The 19,667-nt window shown below is 38.9% G+C and overlaps 1 protein-coding gene across 1 annotated transcript in view; it reads left to right on the forward strand.

The window, feature by feature from the left end:
- RFTN2 (raftlin family member 2) overlaps nucleotides 1-19,667 on the forward strand; it is a 78,352-nt gene that overhangs the window by 12,261 nt on the left and 46,424 nt on the right. Inside the window, exons 2-3 of the mRNA XM_032860152.1 lie at nucleotides 14,476-14,659; nucleotides 16,407-16,521. Of these exons, the coding sequence (XP_032716043.1) occupies nucleotides 14,476-14,659; nucleotides 16,407-16,521 (299 nt within the window). The remainder of the gene's footprint in view (nucleotides 1-14,475; nucleotides 14,660-16,406; nucleotides 16,522-19,667) is intronic.

Raw genomic sequence — 19,667 nt, forward strand, 5'->3', positions numbered from 1 at the left:
GTCTGCTCAGTGACCTCAGTCCAAACACGCCTGGTAGTAAGGGGAGCTGAAGGCTCCAGGCCTCTCATGGAAAAGCGGGTGATCCTTGCGAGGCCCACACCTACACTTACAGACCTGAGTGTGTCAGACTCATGCTGTGCTTCCCGGCCAGCTGCAGCTGGGGTGAATACTCGTCCAGGTGGCTGTCGCCTCCACCATTCAGCCAGTGCCACACCAGCCTGCTGCTTCTGTGGGACAGCCCTCCACATACATCCAGATGGCATCCTGGGTCCTCCCTTCCTTGACACATAATTGTGGAATACCTGTAAGGGCCTTCAGACCCCTCACTATCCTGAACACCTTTTTTTAATGTACCCCAGCTTGAAACTGCGTCTGATTGGGCCCTTAAATTGAACATAATCCACTTATTAATTCAACAAATATTAAATGAGCATCAGTGTGGTAGGCACTGTTCCAGGTATAAAGAAGTCGTGGTGAATAAAGTCTGACTATCCCCCTGCCTTCCTAGAGCTTTCAGTGTGGTGAGGGAGGCAGACCTTAAATAAGATAACGGGGTGACGGGCACCTGGGGGGCTCAGTCAGGTGGGCCTCCAACTCTTGATTTAGGCTCAATCATGATCTCATGGGTCAAGGTATCAAGTCCCAGTTCGGGCTCCACACTCAGCGGGGAGTCTGCTTGAAGATTCTCTCCGCTGCCCCTCCCCTGACCCGCATGGGCATGTGCACGCAGGTACCTACTCCCTCTCTCTCAAATAAATCAATCTTTAGAAAAGATAACCAGGTGAACACACAAGTATATTCAGATTATTATTTAGATGGTGATAAATGTGTAGGGGAAGGAAAACAAACACGAAGTATTCCAGTGTTGCTATACTGAGCACAGAATTCAGTGAGCCAGCTTCCTGTGGAGGCAATTTTCTTTCAGATGACCATAATCACATTAGATTAACTGCTAACTTGTTTTTTTTAAGATTTTATTTATTTATTTGAGAGAGAGAGAGAGGCCGTATAAGAGGGGGAAGGGCCAGAGAGAGAAGCAGACTCGCCACTGAGCAAGGATCCCGATGTGGGGTTTGATACCAGGAACCTGAGATCATGTCCTGAGCTGAAAGCAGATGCTTAACTGGCTGAGCCACCCAGGCACCCCGAACTGCTAACTTAAAATTAATCTGTGGTCAGCTGAAGTCTCTAGGGTTTCCTCCATCCCCCAGCAAATGAACATGTATTAAATCAGATTTTTCTCAGTCTGTGTATTTTTTTTAATTTTATTTTTTATAAACATATAATATATTTTTATCCCCAGGGGTACAGGTCTGTGAATCACCAGGTTTACACATTTCACAGCACTCACCATAGCACATACCCTCCCCAACGTCCATAACCCCACCCCCCCTCTCCCAACCCCCCTCCCCCCAGCAACCCTCAGTTTGTTTTGTGAGATTAAGAGTCACTTATGGTTTGTCTCCCTCCCAATCCCCTCTTGTTTCATTTACTCTTCTCCTACCCCCTTAAGCCCCCATGTTGCATCTCCTCTCCCTCATATCGGGGAGATCATATGATAGTTGTCTTTCTCCGATTGACTTATTTCGCTAAGCATGATACCCTCTAGTTCCATCCACGTCGTCGCAAATGGCAAGATTTCATTTCTTTTGATGGCTGCATAGTATTCCATTGTGTATATATACCACATCTTCTTTATGCATTCATCTGTAGATGGACATCTAGGTTCTTTCCATAGTTTGGCTATTGTAGACATTGCTGCTATAAACATTGGGGTGCACGTGCCCCTTCAGATCACTACGTTTGTATCTTTAGGGTAAATACCCAGCAGTGCAATTGCTGGGTCATGGGGTAGTTCTATTTTCAACAATTTGAGGAACCTCCATGCTGCTTTCCAGAGTGGTTGCACCAGCTTGCATTCCCACCAACACTGTAGGAGGGATCCCCTTTCTCCGCATTCTCGCCAGCATCTGTCATTTCCTGACTTGTTAATTTTAGCCATTCTGACTGGTGTGAGGTGATATCTCATTGTGGTTTTGATTTGTATTTCCCTGATGCCCAGTGATATGGGAGCACTTTTTCATGTGTCTGTTGGCCATCTGGATGTCTTCTTTGCAGAAATGTCTGTTCATGTCCTCTGCCCATTTCTTGATTGGATTATTTGTTCTTTGGGTGTTCAGTTTGCTAATTCTTTATAGATTTTGGTCACTAGCCCTTTATCTGATATGTCGTTTGCAAATATCTTCTCCCATTCTGTCAGTTGTCTTTTGGTTTTGTTAACTGTTTCCTTTGCTGTGCAAAAGCTTTTGATCTTGATGAAATCCCAGTAGTTCATTTTTGCCCTTGTTTCCCTTGCCTTTGGCGATGTTCCTAGGAAGATGTTGCTGTGGCTGAGGTCGAAGAGGTTGCTGCCTGTGTTCTCCTCAAGGATTTTGATGGATTCCTTTCTCACGTCGAGGTCCTTCATCCATTTTGAGTCTATTTTCGTGTGTGGTGTAAGGAAATGATCCAATTTCATTTTTCTGCATGTGGCTGTCCAATTTTCCCAACACCATTTGTTGAAGATGCTGTCTTTTTTCCATTGGACATTCTTTCCTGCTTTGTCGAAGATTAGTTGACCATAGAGTTGAGGGTCTATTTCTGGGCTCTCTATTCTGTTCCATTGATCTATGTGTCTGTTTTTGTGCCAGTACCATGCTGTCTTGATGATGACAGCTTTGTAATGTAATAGAGCTTGAAGTCCGGAATTGTGATGCCACCAACTTTGGCTTTCTTTTTCAATATTCCTTTGGCTATTCGAGGTCTTTTCTGGTTCCATATAAATTTTAGGATTATTTGTTCCATTTCTTTGAAAAAAATGGATGGTACTTTGATAGGAATTGCATTAAATGTGTAGATTGCTTTAGGTAGCATAGACATTTTCACAATATTTATTCTTCCAATCCAGGAGCATGGAACATTTTTCCATTTCTTTGTGTCTTCCTCAATTTCTTTCATGAGTACTTTATAGTTTTCTGTGTATAGATTCTTAGTCTCTTTGGTTAGGTTTATTCCTAGGTATCTTATAGTTTTGGGTGCCATTGTAAATGGGATTGACTCCTTAATTTCTCTTTCTTCTGTCTTGTTGTTGGTGTAGAGAAATGCGACTGATTTCTGTGCGTTGATTTTATATCCTGACACTTTACTGAATTCCTGTACAAGTTCTAGCAGTTCTGGAGTGGAGTCTTTTGGGTTTTCCACATATAGTATCATATCATCTGCGAAGAGTGATAGTTTGACTTCTTCTTTGCCGATTTGGATGCCTTTAATTTCTTTTTGTTGTCTGATTGTGGATGCAAGGACTTCTAGTACTATGTTGAATAGCAGTGGTGATAATGGACATCCCTGCCATGTTCCTGACCTTAGCAGAAAAGCTTTCAGTTTTTCTCCATTGAGAATGATATTTGCGGTGGGTTTTTCATAGATGGCTTTGATAATATTGAGGTATGTGCCCTCTATCCCTACACTTTGAAGAGTTTTGATCAGGAAGGGATGCTGTACTTTGTCAAATGCTTTTTCAGCATCTATGGAGAGTATCATATGGTTCTTGTTCTTTCTTTTATTAATGTGTTGTATCACATTAATTGATTTGCAGATGTTGAACCAAACTTGCAGCCCTGGAATAAATCCCACTTGGTCATGGTGAATAATCCTTTTAATGTACTGTTGAATCCTATTGGCTAGTATTTTGGTGAGAATTTTCACATCTGTGTTCATCAAGGATATTGGTCTGTAGTTCTCTTTTTTGATGGGATCCTTGTCTGGTTTTGGGGTCAAGGTGATGCTGGCCTTATAAAATGAGTTTGGAAGTTTTCCTTCCATTTCTATTTTTTGGAACAGTTTCAGGAGAATAGGAATTAGTTCTTCTTTAAATGTTTGGTAGAATTCCCCCGGGAAGCCGTCTGGCCCTGGGCTTTTGTTTGTTTGGAGATTTTTGATGACTGTTTCAATCTCTGTACTGGTTATGGGTCTGTTCATGCTTTCTATTTCTTCCTGGTTCAGATGTGGTAGTTTATATGTCTCTAGGAATGCATCCATTTCTTCCAGATTGTCAAATTTGTTGGCGTAGAGTTGCTCATAGTATGTTCTTATAATTGTCTGTATTTCTTTGGTGTTAGTTGTCATCTCTCCTCTTTCATTCATGACTTTATTTATTTGGGTCCTTTCTCTTTTCTTTTTGATAGGTCTGGCCAGGGGTTTATCAATCTTATTATTTCTTTCAAAGAACCAGACCCTAGTTTCGTTGATTTGTTCTATTGTTTTTTTGGTTTCTATTTCATTGATTTCTGCTCTGATCTTTATGATTTCTCTTCTCCTGCTGGGTTTAGGGTTTCTTTCTTGTTCTTTCTCCAGCTCCTTTAGGTGTAGGGTTAGGTTGTGTACCTGAGACCTTTCTTGTTTCTTGAGAAAGGCTTGTACCGCTATATGTTTTCCTCTCAGGACTGCCTTTGTTGTGTCCCACAGATTTTGAACCGTTGTGTTTTCATTATCATTTGTTTCCATGAATTTTTTCAATTCTTCTTTAATTTCCTGGTTGACCCATTCATTCTTTAGAAGGATGCTGTTTAGTCTCCATGTATTTGGGTTCTTTCCAAATTTCCTCTTGTGATTGAGTTCTAGCTTCAGAGCATTGTGGTCTGAAAATATGCAGGGAATGATCCCAATCTTTTGATACGGGTTGAGACCTGATTTAGGACTGAGGATGTGGTCTATTCTGGAGAATGTTCCATGTGCACTAGAGAAGAATGTGTATTCTGTTGCTTTGGGATGAAATGTTCTGAATGTATCTGTGATGTCCATCTGGTCCAGTGTGTCATTTAAGGCCTTTATTTCCTTGTTGATCTTTAGCTTGGATGATCTGTCCATTTCAGTGAGGGGAGTGTTAAAGTCCCCTACTATTATTGTATTATTGTCGATGTGTTTCTTTGATTTTGTTATTAATTGGTTTATATAGTTGGCTGCTCCCACGTTAGGAGCATAGATATTTAAAAGTGTTAGATCTTCTAACAGAAGAAGAAGGGACAGATCCTTTGAGTATGATATAGTGTCCTTCCTCATCTCTTATTATAGTCTTTGGCTTAAAATCTAATTGATCTGATATAAGGATTGCCACTCCTGCTTTCTTCTGATGTCCATTAGCATGGTAAATTCTTTTCCACCCCCTCACTTTAAATCTGGAGGTGTCTTCGGGTTTAAAATGAGTTTCTTGTAGGCAACATATAGATGGGTTTTGTTTTTTTATCCATTCTGATACCCTGTGTCTTTTGATTGGGGCATTTAGCCCATTAACATTCAGGGTAACTATTGAGAGATATGAATTTAGTAACATTGTATTGCCTGTAAGGTGACTGTTATTGTATATTGTCTCTGTTCCTTTCTGATCTACTACTTTTAGGGTCTCTCTTTGCTTAGAGGACCCCTTTCAATATTTCCTGTAGAGCTGGTTTGGTGTTTGCCAATTCTTTTAGTTTTTGTTTGTCCTGGCTTTTAATCTCTCCTTCTATTTTCAATGATAGCCTAGCTGGATATAGTATTGTTGGCTGCATGTTTTTCTCATTTAGTGCTCTGAATATATCATGCCAGCTCTTTCTGGCCTGCCAGGTCTCTGTGGATAAGTCTGCTGCCAATCTAATATTTTTACCATTGTATGTTACAGACTTCTTTTCCCGGGCTGCTTTCAGGATTTTCTCTTTGTCACTAAGACTTGTAAATTTGACTATTAGGTGACGGGGTGTGGACCTATTCTTATTGATTTTGAGGGGGGTTCTCTGAACCTCCTGGATTTTGATGCTTGTTCCCTTTGCCATATTGGGGATATTCTCTCCAATAATTCTCTCCAATATACCTTCTGCTCCCCTCTCTCTTTCTTCTTCTTCTGGAATCCCAATTATTCTAATGTTGTTTCGTCTTATGGTGTCATTTATCTCTCGAATTCTCCCCTCGTGGTCCAGTAGCTGTTTGTCCCTCTTTTGCTCAGCTTCTTTATTCTCTGTCATTTGGTCTTCTATATCGCTAATTCTTTCTTCTGCCTCATTTATACTAGCAGTGAGAGCCTCCATTTCTGATTGCACCTCATTAATAGCTTTTTTTATTTCAACTTGGTTAGATTTTAGTTCTTTTATTTCTCCAGAAAGGGCTTTTATATCTCCCGAGAGGGTTTCTCTAATATCTTCCATGCCTTTTTCGAGCCCGGCTAGAACCTTGAGAATCGTCATTCTGAACTCTAGATCTGACATATTACCAATGTCTGTATTGATTAGGTCCCTAGCCTTTGGTACTGCCTCTTGTTCTTTTTTTTTTTGCGGTGAATTTTTCCGCCTTGTCATTTTGTCCAGATAAGAGTATATGAAGGAGCAAGTAAAATACTAAAAGGGTGGCAACAACCCCCAGAAAATATGCTTTAACCAAATCAGAAGAGATCCCAAATCGTGAGTGGGGAGAAAGTGGATAAAAAGAGGTTCAGAAAGAAAGAAAAAAAAAAAAGAAACAATTAAAAGAAGAAAATGAATAAAGAAAAAATATAAAAAGGAAAATAATATATTAGATAAACTAGTTAAAAAACGTTAAAAAAGAAAAGGGTAAAAGTTAAAAAAATTTAACAGAAGAAGAGAAAAAATAATTGAAAAAGAAAAAAAATTAAATTAACTGAAAGGCTAAAGAATCATGGGAGAAAGCCATGAGTTCTGTGCTTTGCTTTCTCTTCCTCTGGAATTCCGCCGCTCTCCTTGGTATTGAAACTGCACTCCTTGGTAGGTGAACTTGGTCTTGGCTGGATTTCTTGTTGCTCTTCTGGGGGAGGGGCCTGTTGTAGCGATTCTCAAGCGTCTTTGCCCCGGCAGAGTTGCACCGCCCTTACCAGGGGCCGGGCTGAGTAATCCGCTCGGGTTTGCTTTCGGGAGCTTTTGTTCCCTGAGCGCTTTCCGTAGAGTCTGGAGGGCGGGAATGAAGATGGCGGCCGCCCAGTCTCTGGCCCAGAGGAGCCGAGAGCCCGGGGCCCCACTCCTCAGTGCGCCCTCAGAGAACAGCGCCCAATTGCTCCCGTCACCCTGGCCTCCGGCCGTGCTCCGAGCTCACCGAGCCTGCGACCGGTTCAAGGTAAGCCCGAGCTGAGAGCTCACTCCTCGGCTCCGTCTCTGTAGCCGGCTTCCCCGTTCTAATACCTGTAAGCTCTGCAACACTCAGACACCCCCGATCCTTCTGTGACCCTGCGGGACCCGGGGCCATGCTGACCCCGCATGGGCTTCACCCCGGTTAAGCCTCTGGAGAGATGTCCCTCAGCGGAACAGACTTTTAAAAGTCCCGATTTTGTGCTCCGTTGCTCCGCCGCTTGCCGGGAGCCGGCCCCTCCCCCCGCGGTCTATCTTCCCGTCGCTTTGGATTCACTTCTCTGCCAGTCCTACCTTTCAGAAAGTGGTTGATTTTCTGTTTCTAGAATTGCTGTTCTTCTTCTCTTCAATCCCCTGTTGGATTTGTAGGTGTTTGCAATCTTTAGATAAGCTATCTAGCTGATCTCCCGCAACCTGAAGTAGTCTCAGCTGCTACTTCTCCGCCATCTTGACCTCAACCTCATTCTGTGTTTTGAGCTATGAAAAGAACTAAGAATTTATCCCTGTTCAGATTTTTTTTTAACATTTATAGCACCCAACCAAGAGTTCTTCAAATCCTCATTCTCTTAGCCAATGTATTTGCAACACTTCTTTGTATTTAATTATTATTTTTCATTGACTCCAAAACATTGTTGATTGTAAAACACATTATTACTTTATGTACTGCTAAGGGAGAAAAAAATGTATGAATTAAACTATGATTTACTACTTTCTCACTTAGTTAATTTTTACCAATGATAAAACATCTTTCAGACATTTTTAAACATTAATTATTCCTTCCACCTCTCTCCTACATACATAGAAAAAGGAAAACTAAGTGCAATAAAGATATCCTTAAAACATCTTTAATTACACTCAAGCCCCAATTCTTCCAAATCATTTTCAAACTCAGAGCCTATGTGTCCCCTTTTTTCCACATAATTTTTTCCTCTGGGCTGTCAGGAGCATTGGAAATGCCACATTTCTTAAAAGACTGTTGGCCTTCTCTCTGAAGCACCTGACACCCATTCTACAGGTTTGCCACTGGGGCTTCCTTGATATTGCCAGAAGGTACCAATGGCAATTTTCAGGCAAGAAACAGGGAACTAGGACTCACTGTTTTAGTTCAAGTGATCCTTAAACGGTTTGTTGACTGAAACCTCAAGCACTCTGTTTAGGCATGCCATATGGAAAAACAACCCAACTTCACACAGGTAATGATATCCACTGTCATTATCACCTGCCAACAGTAGTGGTTAATGCCAGGATAGATTTTCAAGCCAAGGCATATCCCTTACTCTTGTATTGAATTTTATAATTTATGCAGACACACTTTCATAAAAATGAAATGCTCATCTCTACTCATGTATTTTTAAGTTATCATCTGTAATCTACATACATCTGTGTTTCACTTTTGTCAGGTAAATAGTATTTCTCATAAACTTCAAAATTTCTTATACTTTCATGAATTTTTACGTTTTCATTTTGCAGCCTACCGTACATTAAGGTCATCATTAAAATCAATGGGAAAGCATCAAAGTTTCTTTTTATTTATATGTCATCATTTTGAGGAAGAAGTAATAAAACACCTTTTTAACGGGGTGCCTGGGTGCCTTCGGCTGAGGTCGTGATCTCAGGGCCCTGGGATCGAGCCCAGTATCAGGCTCTCTGCTCAGCAGGGAGCCTGCTTCCCCCTCTCTCTCTGCCTGCCTCTTTGCCTGCTTGTGATATCTCTCTCTGTCAAATAAATAAATAAAATCTTAAAAAAAAAACAACTTTTTAAACCAATAAACTAGTGCCATTATACTTAAAAAAAAAAAAAAAAAAAAAAAAAAAAAAAACTTTGACCTAAATGTAAGACCTAAAGCTATAAAACTCCTAGAAGAAAATATATGGGAGAACCTTCATGACATTGGATTTGGCAAAGATTTTTCAGATATAATACCAAAAGCAGAGGCAACAAAAGCAAAAATAGGTAATGGGACTATAACAAACTTAAAAACTTCTGTACATCAAAGGGCACAATCAACAGAGTAGAAAGTCAACCTATGAAATGGGAGTAAATATTATATCCAGAATATATAAATAACTCCTACAACTTAACAACAAAAATAACCCAAGTTAAAAATGGGCAAAGGGCTTGAATAGGCATTTCTCCAAAAATGATACACAAATGACCAAGGAGCATATGATGTTCAACATCACTAATCATTAGGGAAATGCACATCAAAACTACAATGAAATATCACCCCATACCCATTAGGATGGCTACTATTAAAAAAAAAATGTACTAAAAACAAGTGTTGACAAGGATATAAAGAAATTAGATGGTAAACTTTATATTTTCCCACAATAAAAAAGGTTCTATGTCAAAGAAAATATATATCCTATATGTACATATTTAAATCTACTTTCTCCTTCTGAATTTGATGACCTTAGATACTTTATATACACCATTGACAGGAATGTAAAATCATGTTGACAGGAATGTAAAATCATGCGACTACTATCGAAAATAATATGGCCATTCCTCAAATAATTAAAAATGGAATTAACCATATAATTCAGCAATCACACTTGTGGGTATATATCCGAAAGAACTGAAAGCAGGATCTCATACAGATATCAGCACATCTCCCTTCATAGCAGCAGTATTCACAATAGGCAAGTAGAATCAACTTAAACATCCACTGATGTATGAATGGATAAACAAAATGTGGTATATAGATACAATGGAAACTTCTTCAGTCTTGAAAAGAAATCCTGTCACATGCTACAACATGGATGAACCATGTGCCGTTATATTAAGTGAAATAAGCCAGTCACAAAAAGACAAAATAAGTTGACCTACGAACAACACAGGTTTGAACCACACCGGTTCACTTACATGCAGGTTTTTTTATGAATACAGTACAGTACTGTAAATGTCTTTCTCTTCCTGAAGATTTTCTTCATAACATTTTCTTTTCCCCAGCTCACTTTATTGTAAGGAGACAGTACCTAATACAACGTGTTAACCGACTATGTTGCTTCCAGTTGACAGGAGGCCATTAGTAGTTAAGTTTTCAGGGAGTCAAAAGTTATCCGCAGATTTTTGTCTGCGTGGGGGCTGATGCCCCAAACCCCACATTGTTCAAGGGTCAACTGTAGTGTATGATTCTACTTATATAAAGTATCTAAGGTCATCAAATTCAGAAGGAGAAAGTAGATTTTAATATGTACATATAGGATATATATTTTCTTTGACATAGAACCTTTTTTATTGTGGGAAAATATAAAGTTTACCATCTTCACCATTTTTTTTAAAATTTTATATATTTATTTAACAGAGAGAAAGATCACAAGTAGGCAGAGAGAGAGAGGGAAGCAGGCTCCTTCCTGAGCAGACAGCCCGATGCAGGACTCGATCCTAGGACCCTGAGATCATGACCTGAGCTGAAGGCAGAGGCTAACAATTGAGCCACCCAGGTGCCGTATCTTCACCATTTTTACGTGTACAGTTAGTGGCATTAAGTACATACACATTATATGCAGATAAAGATTATAAGCAGATACCATATAATCTTTAATGATGAAGGTGGCATTATGGAACCAAAATAAATAATATTAATTATTATGAACGGCTGAGCACCTGGTAAAACACAGAATCGTTGAAGTATTTTCAAATATTCTGTATTTACTAACAACTTAAGTGCCTTTTGAACTCAGTAAGTACCTCTTATATATCGGCTGCTGCAGCCCTCCATTCCCTGGGATGGGGGCAATTTCACAGAGAACAAGCAGAGCGAGGGTTGCCTGAATTGCTTGAGGAAAGCAGACTTTTCCCAATCCTCAGTTCTTGGTTTCTGGGGTTTCATTCCAACTTGTGGCATGAGAGTAGACTAGGTGAGACAACATGGGACCAAACAGTGACTCCAAGCACAGCAGCAAGGGAAGCAAAAGCAGCAGGATGGAGAAGCTCTCCAAGCCTACAGCTTCATTCTGTGTATGGGATGTGGCCCTTTGACAAATTTCTCCAGTTTTTACTCCAAGATGGAGCTAATTACACCCGATGTGGCTCCACCTCTCATTCCTTTTTAACCTCCTTTTCTATGTGGTTTTCTCATCGCAATATTACTAATGTAAGGACCATAAAATGGGGCCTGAAGTTAGAGCCGTCTGAAGTGAATATGACCTTGAACTCTCCCTGGTTAGATTCTCACCAGGTTCTTGACCACCTTCACTTTTACAATCAAAAGAGTAGCAATTCCACAACACTGCCCATGTGTTCATTCCCTGTGGTGTCTCCCTCCAACAAGTCCTAGAGAAATTGTACTTTTGTTCCTGAACTTACTAGATAACTTTTTTGGTTTCCATTAGCTAACGTTGACGGCTTTCCCTCCTTTATGCAAAAATTTCACCTCCTAGATCCCCTTATGAACAGAATTTCCAACTTAACGTAATAACCTAAGGAAAACACTGGGCACAGAAAGAGTCATAAGGTAGGTTCCTTGTCCTGAAGAAGAGACAAACATAAAAACAAGTAACTCTCATCAAGTCTGAAAGGGAACTAGCAGAACCACAGCACAGGGGAAGAGGTGATTCACTAGGCGCATGGAGCGGGAAAGGAAATCAAAGCCTGGCGGCGTGAGACAGTGTGCAAGGTTCAGGAAGTGCAGTAGCACACGCCCGCCCAGCAAGACGCACCAGAAAACCGGTGACAAGAGGGAAGGCTGAATGAGAAGAAAGAGGCCAGACCATGAAGATTCTTTGCTATCATGCCAAAGCATTTCCACTTTGGACAGTAAGCAACAAGATCTATTAAAAGATTGCATTTCTTTAAAATGTTGTGGAATTGGTATGCAATTCTAAAAATAAGTTTAGGTTATGTTTCATTCCTTAGTCTTAACAGTTTATTCTGTTTTGTAGTTTGTCCTTTTCTTTGTTTGAAAATCAGGATTGGTCGTTAAAGAGTAAAACCATATGAATGGCAGAGTGATCACCACACAACCACGCAGGACAGGGCCGTTTTGCCATGAAACCCAGCTGTTCCTTCAAAGTCCAAGATGATTCTCTGTGTTTTCATTCCTATACATAACGATAAAGAAAATATATTGTAAATAGATTCGTGTAAATCCAAAGGAGGATCAGAATTTGAGGAAACGGATCTGTCTTGGTTTATTTAACTTTCCTATTGAGTGTTTTATTTTCTTTTGGGAAGTTGGCAAGAATACCCAGTGTTGGAGGTTCTGTTCCATCACGTGGATATTAGTGTTAGGGGAGGTGGGGATTTCCTCTGACCCTTCTTCTTTGTCTGCCTCTTAACCTCCTTCCTGTGTTCAGGCAATTAGCAGCAGTTTTTTTGCTAGACTCCGCTGACCAAACTGACAGAAGGCCAACAGCCAGCATTGCCTATACCTGGAATTAATTTCATATGTTTTTTTACTCAAGAGAATCAAATTGCAGGTCTATTTCTAGATACAAATTCTTGATTGTTTTCCAGAAAATGAGGAATATTGTTACAGAAAATAAAATTGTTTTTTAAATTAATTCTGCCTGAACATGAAGAACATTTTCCCAAATAACACACCCTTTTCCTTTTGTTAAAAACTGTACACAACATACTGCTCTGTAGTTTCTACAGATCTGCTCTGCTTCAAAGAGATAATTCAACTGCGTATCAATTTTGCATTTAAAGTTCCTCTACGTTTAGGAATTTTACTTATTAAAAAAGAACGTCTGGGGCACCTGGGTGCTCAATCAGTTAAGCATCCAACTCTTTTTTTTTTTTTTTTTAGTTTTATTTGTCAGAGAGAGCACATAAGCAGGGAGAGTGGAAGGCAGAGGGCAAAGCAGGCTCCCGCTGAGCAAGGAGCCCAATCCCAGGACCCTGAGATCATGACTTGAGCCAAAGGCGGACGCTTAACTGCCTGAGCCAACCAGGTGCCCCAAGGGTCCAACTCTTGATTTCACCAAGGGTCATGATCTCAGGGTTGTGTGGTTAAGCCCCGTGTCAGGCTCTGTGCTGGTGTGGGACTGCGTGAGGTTCTCTCTCCCTCTGCCCCTCCCCCAATTCTTTTTCTCTCTTTCCCTCTCTCGGGAAAAAAGAATTTCTGGTTTCCTTTACTTTTCAATTCCTTTCCTCAAGCATTTATATAAGTATTGAAATCAGTATTCTTCTAAGTGAAGTAAATCAGAGAAAGACAAGTATCATATGATTTCACTCATGTGGAATTTAAGAAACAAAACAAGAAGGGCGCCTGGGTGGCTCAGTGGGTTAAAGCCTCTGCCTTTGGCTCAGGTCATGATCCCAGGGTCCTGGGATCGAGCCCCACATCGGGCTCTCTGCTCAGCAGATAGCCTGCTTCCCTCTCTCTCTCTGCCTGCCTTTCTTGCCTAGTTGTGGCCTCTGTCTGTCAAAGAAATAAATAAAATCTTTAAAAAAAAAAAAAAAAACAAGATGAACACAGGAGAAGGGAAGTAAAAATAAGTTTAAAAACAGAGAGGAAGGTAAACCGTAAGAGACTTTACAGGTAAGAGAACAAACTGAGGCTTGCTGGAGGGGAGGAAGGTAGGGTGTGCTAAATGGGTGATGGGCATTAAGGAGGGCACTTGCCAGAAATGAGCACGGGGTATTACACGTGATAGAAATAAGAAAGCACGTGATGACCTCTGTTTAACAAATATCATTACATCCACTTGTAATTTTTAGATTTGTATTAATTTTATATTAAAAAATTATGCATCAGGGGCACGTGGGTAGCTCAGTTGTTAAGCATCTGCCTTCGGCTCAGGTCATGGTCCTGGGATCAAGTCCCATATTGGGCTCCCTGCTCAGTGGAGAGCCTGCTTCTCCCTTTCCTGCTGCTGCTCCCTCTGCTTGTGCTCTCTTGCTTGCTCTCTCTCTCTGTTAAATAAATAAATAAAATATTTTTTTAAGTTTAATTTAATTTAAAAACAAATAAATAAATAAATAAATAAATATGCATCTTATCCTGTTCAGAATTGTAAAAACAATTAGCTCTTCAACTTAATATTGTTTCTCTTATGTATGTCTTCAGTATCTATTAATGGAATACAGTCACTCAAAGGAAATCCTAAAGAATAAAGCTACCTTAATTGAAAAATATGTATAAGGCAACTCTACTTTAAAACATACTGGTAATATTACATATCTACCACCTTAGAAGGTTACTTTTGCTTTTTTCCACAATTAATTTAGATATAATACATGTTAGTGTAACTTTATTTGAGATTAAATTATATGAATATGCTTCCTATTCATTAGAATTATCACACATAGATAGAAATAATGTTTTATAAAATAATATTTTATAAATGTGCAAATTTCTCATTGCATTTGCTATTTCAGCTTCGCCGAACCCAGAAGTCATCAAGATAAATTCAATTCCAGATATAGTAACAAAAGTGGAAGACTACTATCTTAAGGGATACATTGTTGGAGCCATTCATCCTGTGATACAACCTGTGGGGCAGAGGAAACACCTACCAGCAAGTTACATGTACAGAGTGGTGCTGTTGCGCTGGAAATCAAGGTAAGCCTGGGGCTCAAGGACACAGACGAGGAGCTGTTGAGACAGTTTCTTCAGCTACAAGAAAAGGAAGTTTCAATGTAGTGATGAGGATTAAAGGATAATTAGGGAGGTTGGTTTAGAGCACATTTTCCAGTAATTCAACCTGGACTAGAGAAGGAAACTTACACCTCCTTCCTTTTAAAGCTCCTCATTGATTTTAGTGCTTTGCAGAAAATGGGTCCTACCTGAGGATGTCCGTGAACAAAGGAAAAGGAAAATAGACTCAAAAAGCTCCTAGAACCTTCAGCAGAGTAACCGTCAGCTACAGGTCCTGTCACTGGACTGAAAGAGCTGACTGGACCAATGAAGGCCACTTTCACTGAGCGTTGTTTTTTTTAACTGTCCTATAGTATTTTATTTATAGTAGCGACAGAAACTATCTCTCCCTTTTAAAACTTTCACAGCGAAAAGACCTACCTGCCAAGTTCTCACAAATCAGATAGACTTAACAGCTTTTTCCAAAAAAAAGTAGGATGTAAAAACCATTTTTTAACTTTTTTTTAATAGCTGTTTTCCCAAACAATACTGCAACCATTTTTGTCAGCCTCGCTTGTAAGTTTGATAGTTTTCAAAATACAGTTGCCCTTTCCAATGAAGAATGAAAATAACCAATAACATATCAATAACATCAATTTTTTTTTTTTTTACACAACTCTGGCACTGTATCAAGCCATCTCAAAGACCAGGGTAAACACTGTTTTCTCTTTTTAGTGCTGGCCTAGTAATTGATCACTTTAACTAGGAAAGGGCTAAGCAAGGAAAGAAAAATGAAATAGAGGGGAAAAAATGAAAATAGAAGGAAAAAAAAACAGGAGAATTGAAAAATCAAACAAACAAAAAAGGACTTTAAAAAATTCCAGTTGTGGGGCACTTGGGTGGCTCAGTGGGTTAAAGCCTCTGCTTTCGGCTCAGGTCATGATCCCAAGGTCCTGGGATCGAGCCCCGTATCAGGCTCTCTGCTCGGCAGGGAACCTGCTTCCTCCTCTCTCTGCCTACCTCTCTGCCTACTTGTGATCTCTGTCAAATAAATGAATAAAATCTTTAAAAAAAAACAATTCCAGTTGTGCTTTTAAGGGACACTGCCCTGCTACTCAGTAACTGCCAACTTATAGAAATCTGAGAGGGTTTGTACGGGCCCCAGCTTTCACCATGAGATGGAACTTCATCTGGTTTTTCAAGCATTAGTGAATAAACATGCTATTTTATCTCAGGGTAGCAACGCTTATATCCTAACTACAAATCTGTTAAACTATGTATAAATTACTGTTCCTCTTTTAGCATAACTTCCAGTGGACTTAGCAGTGCTCTGACAAGACTAAGAATAAGCAAGGGGTAAAGATCAGAAAAGGAAAAAAGGAAAAAGACAGGATGATAGTTTTTTGCACTTAAATAGGACACTTATGTGTGCTTCTGTACAAAAATGAGGTATAACAGTGATCTGAAACCATTTCTCACAGTTCTTATTAAAATGACTGGTGAATTTTTTTCTTCCATATTAAATTAGAAAACAAATTAATAGAGGTTTAAACTAAGAAAATTAAAATTAATAGAAGTTACTCTGTTTTTCTAATATTTTTACCTAAGAAAACAACCATTAGGCTTAAGGGGAAAAAAATAGTCTTGACCTTATTTATGAGTTGCTCACTCATTTTAACATATTAGCTGAAAATAATCAACTAACTTAACATGAATATATTCTCTGTTACAGCCCGAAGCATTCGGCAGTACCCAGTGGACAAAGATACCCGAGACTTGTGATTGAGGAATGTCCTCTAACCGATGAGACACAAACAAATGACATAGCAAAAGAACTGATAGAAAAGGTACATGTATATACTTTTCCATGTGGTATTGAGAAATACTTGGTATTTCTTCTTCATCAGTTTCCTTTCTTACTTTAAAAAAAACAAGGAAATATGGTCAGTGACTTCTCCTACCAAAGGTTAAAACATACTGAAGCACACATACCAAATTGTACACTTGGAAACAGCAATGCAGGCCAATGAAACAGAATGGAAATGCCAGAAATAAATTTACACACATATAAGAAGTTTGGCAATAAACCTGATGAAATAAAATGGGGTACAACCATCATTTAGTAAGTGCTGCTCAGAAAATGGATAATTGTTCTGTAGAAAAATAGGCTCTACACATTTTAAATGAGATAAAGGGGTAACTTTTTTACCTAAAAAAAGTCCAGAAGAAAATGAAAGAGTATACTGAGTAGACATACTCAATTATAAATAGGTTGAGGAGTTTGAGTATATAAATATAACTTATATACTAGGAAAACTAAGCTTTAAAAAAAGAATGGTGGGGAGGAATTCCCAACAAATGTGTCCTATGGGAGCTTCATTTAGAATTTACAGGAAACATCCAAATACATGAAAGTAATACCCAGTCTTGAATGGAAAGACAGAATCCATGGACAGCAAAATACAAAAGCAAACACGAAAGACACTTGGAAAAAGGGTCAACCTAACTAATAATTTTTTTAAGTAAAACAGTATTAATACCTCACCAATATTAACTGAAAAATTAAATTGAAGATATTAAATCTAGTGTTGAAAGAGCTTTAAGAAAGTGTTTGTATATTGCAACTGGCATTGTAATGAATTAGTACAGTGTTTCTGAATATCAGTCTGGTGATAAAAATCATAAATCCCATTTTACCTCTTCTATTAGACTCTATCCAAGAAATTAACTAAAAAATGGAAAGACTTGGGCGCCTGGGCGGCTCAGTCAGTTGTGTCCAACTCTTGATTTTAGCTCAGGTCATGATCTCAGGGTCTTGGGATCGAGCCCTAAGTGGGGCTCTCTTCTCAGCAGGGAGTCCGCTTCTCTCCATCTCCCTCTGACTCTCCCTGGTCCCGCCCCCTGCCCCTCGCTCATGCATGTGCACTCTCCCTCTAAAATAAATAAATAAATCTCTTTTTAAGAAGAAAGAAAAGGAGGGAAATAATTTTTATATGAAGATAGTTTAATGATCAGTGAATAAGGGGCCAGATTCTCAATATCGGAAAACCGAGGAGGCGGCAATGGTACATCCATACAATGTAACAGTTTATGGAGATTGAACAAGTATATTGGCTGTTGACCTAGAAAAGTCTACACAATATAACTTAATTGAAATTCAAATGAAAAACTGAACAGTATATATACATATTAATTAAAACCCAGAAAAATTATACATTCATGAGTATTCTAAATTGATGGGATTTTAAGTGAAAGTTTGTTCTTAGTTGCACTGATGTATTTGTAAGGTTTTAGCTTTTTTTTAAAGGAATACAGCCAAAAACCTAAGGCATTTCAAGTAAGCAACTGTGAAATTTGTTCACTGTTTCTATTATTGTCACCAAGTTTTAAATGGCCATGTGTGTCTATAGTTTAGTGTACAGCCAGTTATAGCTGCTAATGATGTTCCCTTTTAGGTATAATGTCACCATTCAGTAATGTTTTCAGGAACAGTCCTTGAGACTAGATTTTTATAAACAACCTACACATACTGTTTACTACTACTATTCTGGGAAATTTCAATTTGTTTTTCTGGAAATAAATCACTCCAAAAAATTTCTTTTGAAACAAAAATGTAACTACTAATTTAGTCTTGATAGATCACCATCAGAGCCCTTGTTTTGCATTTAACTTCCTGGACACAGTTAAAGATCTATTTAAACAGGAAAGTAACTGTTCTTCCAGCAATTAGAGTAATGGGGTTATTTTATGAAGAGAAAAGCTTCAGGAAACATAGCACGTGAGCTCTTTGAACATTTGCTCCATGTGTGGACAAGAGCCATAGACGATGCCAAAAGTTATTTTGGAACAGCTGTCTTACAAAAAGAGTTTATTGTTAAATAGCTAGGTTTTAAGTCATTTTATCATTATATCAATATTTACTCTATTTTTAAAATTAGGTTTATGAGTGTTTTTTCTCGGGATTTTAAAATAAAAATAACATTTAAAAAATATCAATCTCCCAACTTAAAAAAAATGGAAAAAAAACATTAATATTCTATTTGTTACCAGACTTTTCCGGATAAAACTTTCTAGTAATAGAAAATAGAAAAAGCCTTCTGCACTTTTTCACCCAAATGAACTAATAAGGCCTAGAGAAAGAACTGACAATAAATGTACCCCTTCCCACCTGCAGCACCATGCCTCCTTACCACTTCTCTTTCCTCCCCCAGGACATCTGATACAAAGGACAGTTTGTGGTTATTTTTAAGGCTTCATGCATTGTTACAACCTCAGTATGTTCATTTATAAGAGTAAATGATACTGTGTCAGTGTTGGCCTCTGTCCCAGCTCCACACACCCACACCTCTGTCCTGCTCAGAATTCTCTTTTTTGGCTGGAGCTGAATGACCATTGTGGGCATTGCTGTCTGGTTTTGCCCCAATTGTTCCTGGCCCTTTTCATTTATTTCATTTCTGACCATAGGTGTTTGCATTTGCAACATCCACCGTAAGTCTTTTTTCCCTCCCAAATAACATTTAAAATATTTAATTTAGGGGTGCTTCAGTCACTCAGTAGGTTAAGTCTCTGATTCTTGGTTTTGGCTCAGGTCATAATCTCAGGGTCAATGAGATCAAGCCCCACACCAGACTCCTCACTCAGCAAGGAGTCTGCTGGATGATTCTCTCTCCCTCTCCCTCTGCCCCTCCCCACACATGGTCTCTCTCTCTCTCTCTATGATAAATAAGTCTTTAAAGAAATCATTTAATTTAAATGTTTAAAACAGTGACCAAATAAAAGATGTTGTTATTTCTTCATTTTTACTTATTTAACAAGTACTTATAGAGCACCCACAGGTACAAAACAGCACAATACAGAAATAATTAATATATATACACACACATACACACACGCGCGCACGCACGCGCACACACACACACACACATATATATATATATATAATATATATGTATATACAGTCCTAGCCCTCAAAAGAATTGCCAGTTTAACAGAG

The sequence above is a fragment of the Lontra canadensis genome, unplaced genomic scaffold (genome assembly GCF_010015895.1).
Source record: "Lontra canadensis isolate GAN:19392208 unplaced genomic scaffold, GSC_riverotter_1.0 scaffold18, whole genome shotgun sequence".
In the NCBI taxonomy this organism is placed as follows: domain Eukaryota; kingdom Metazoa; phylum Chordata; class Mammalia; order Carnivora; family Mustelidae; genus Lontra; species Lontra canadensis.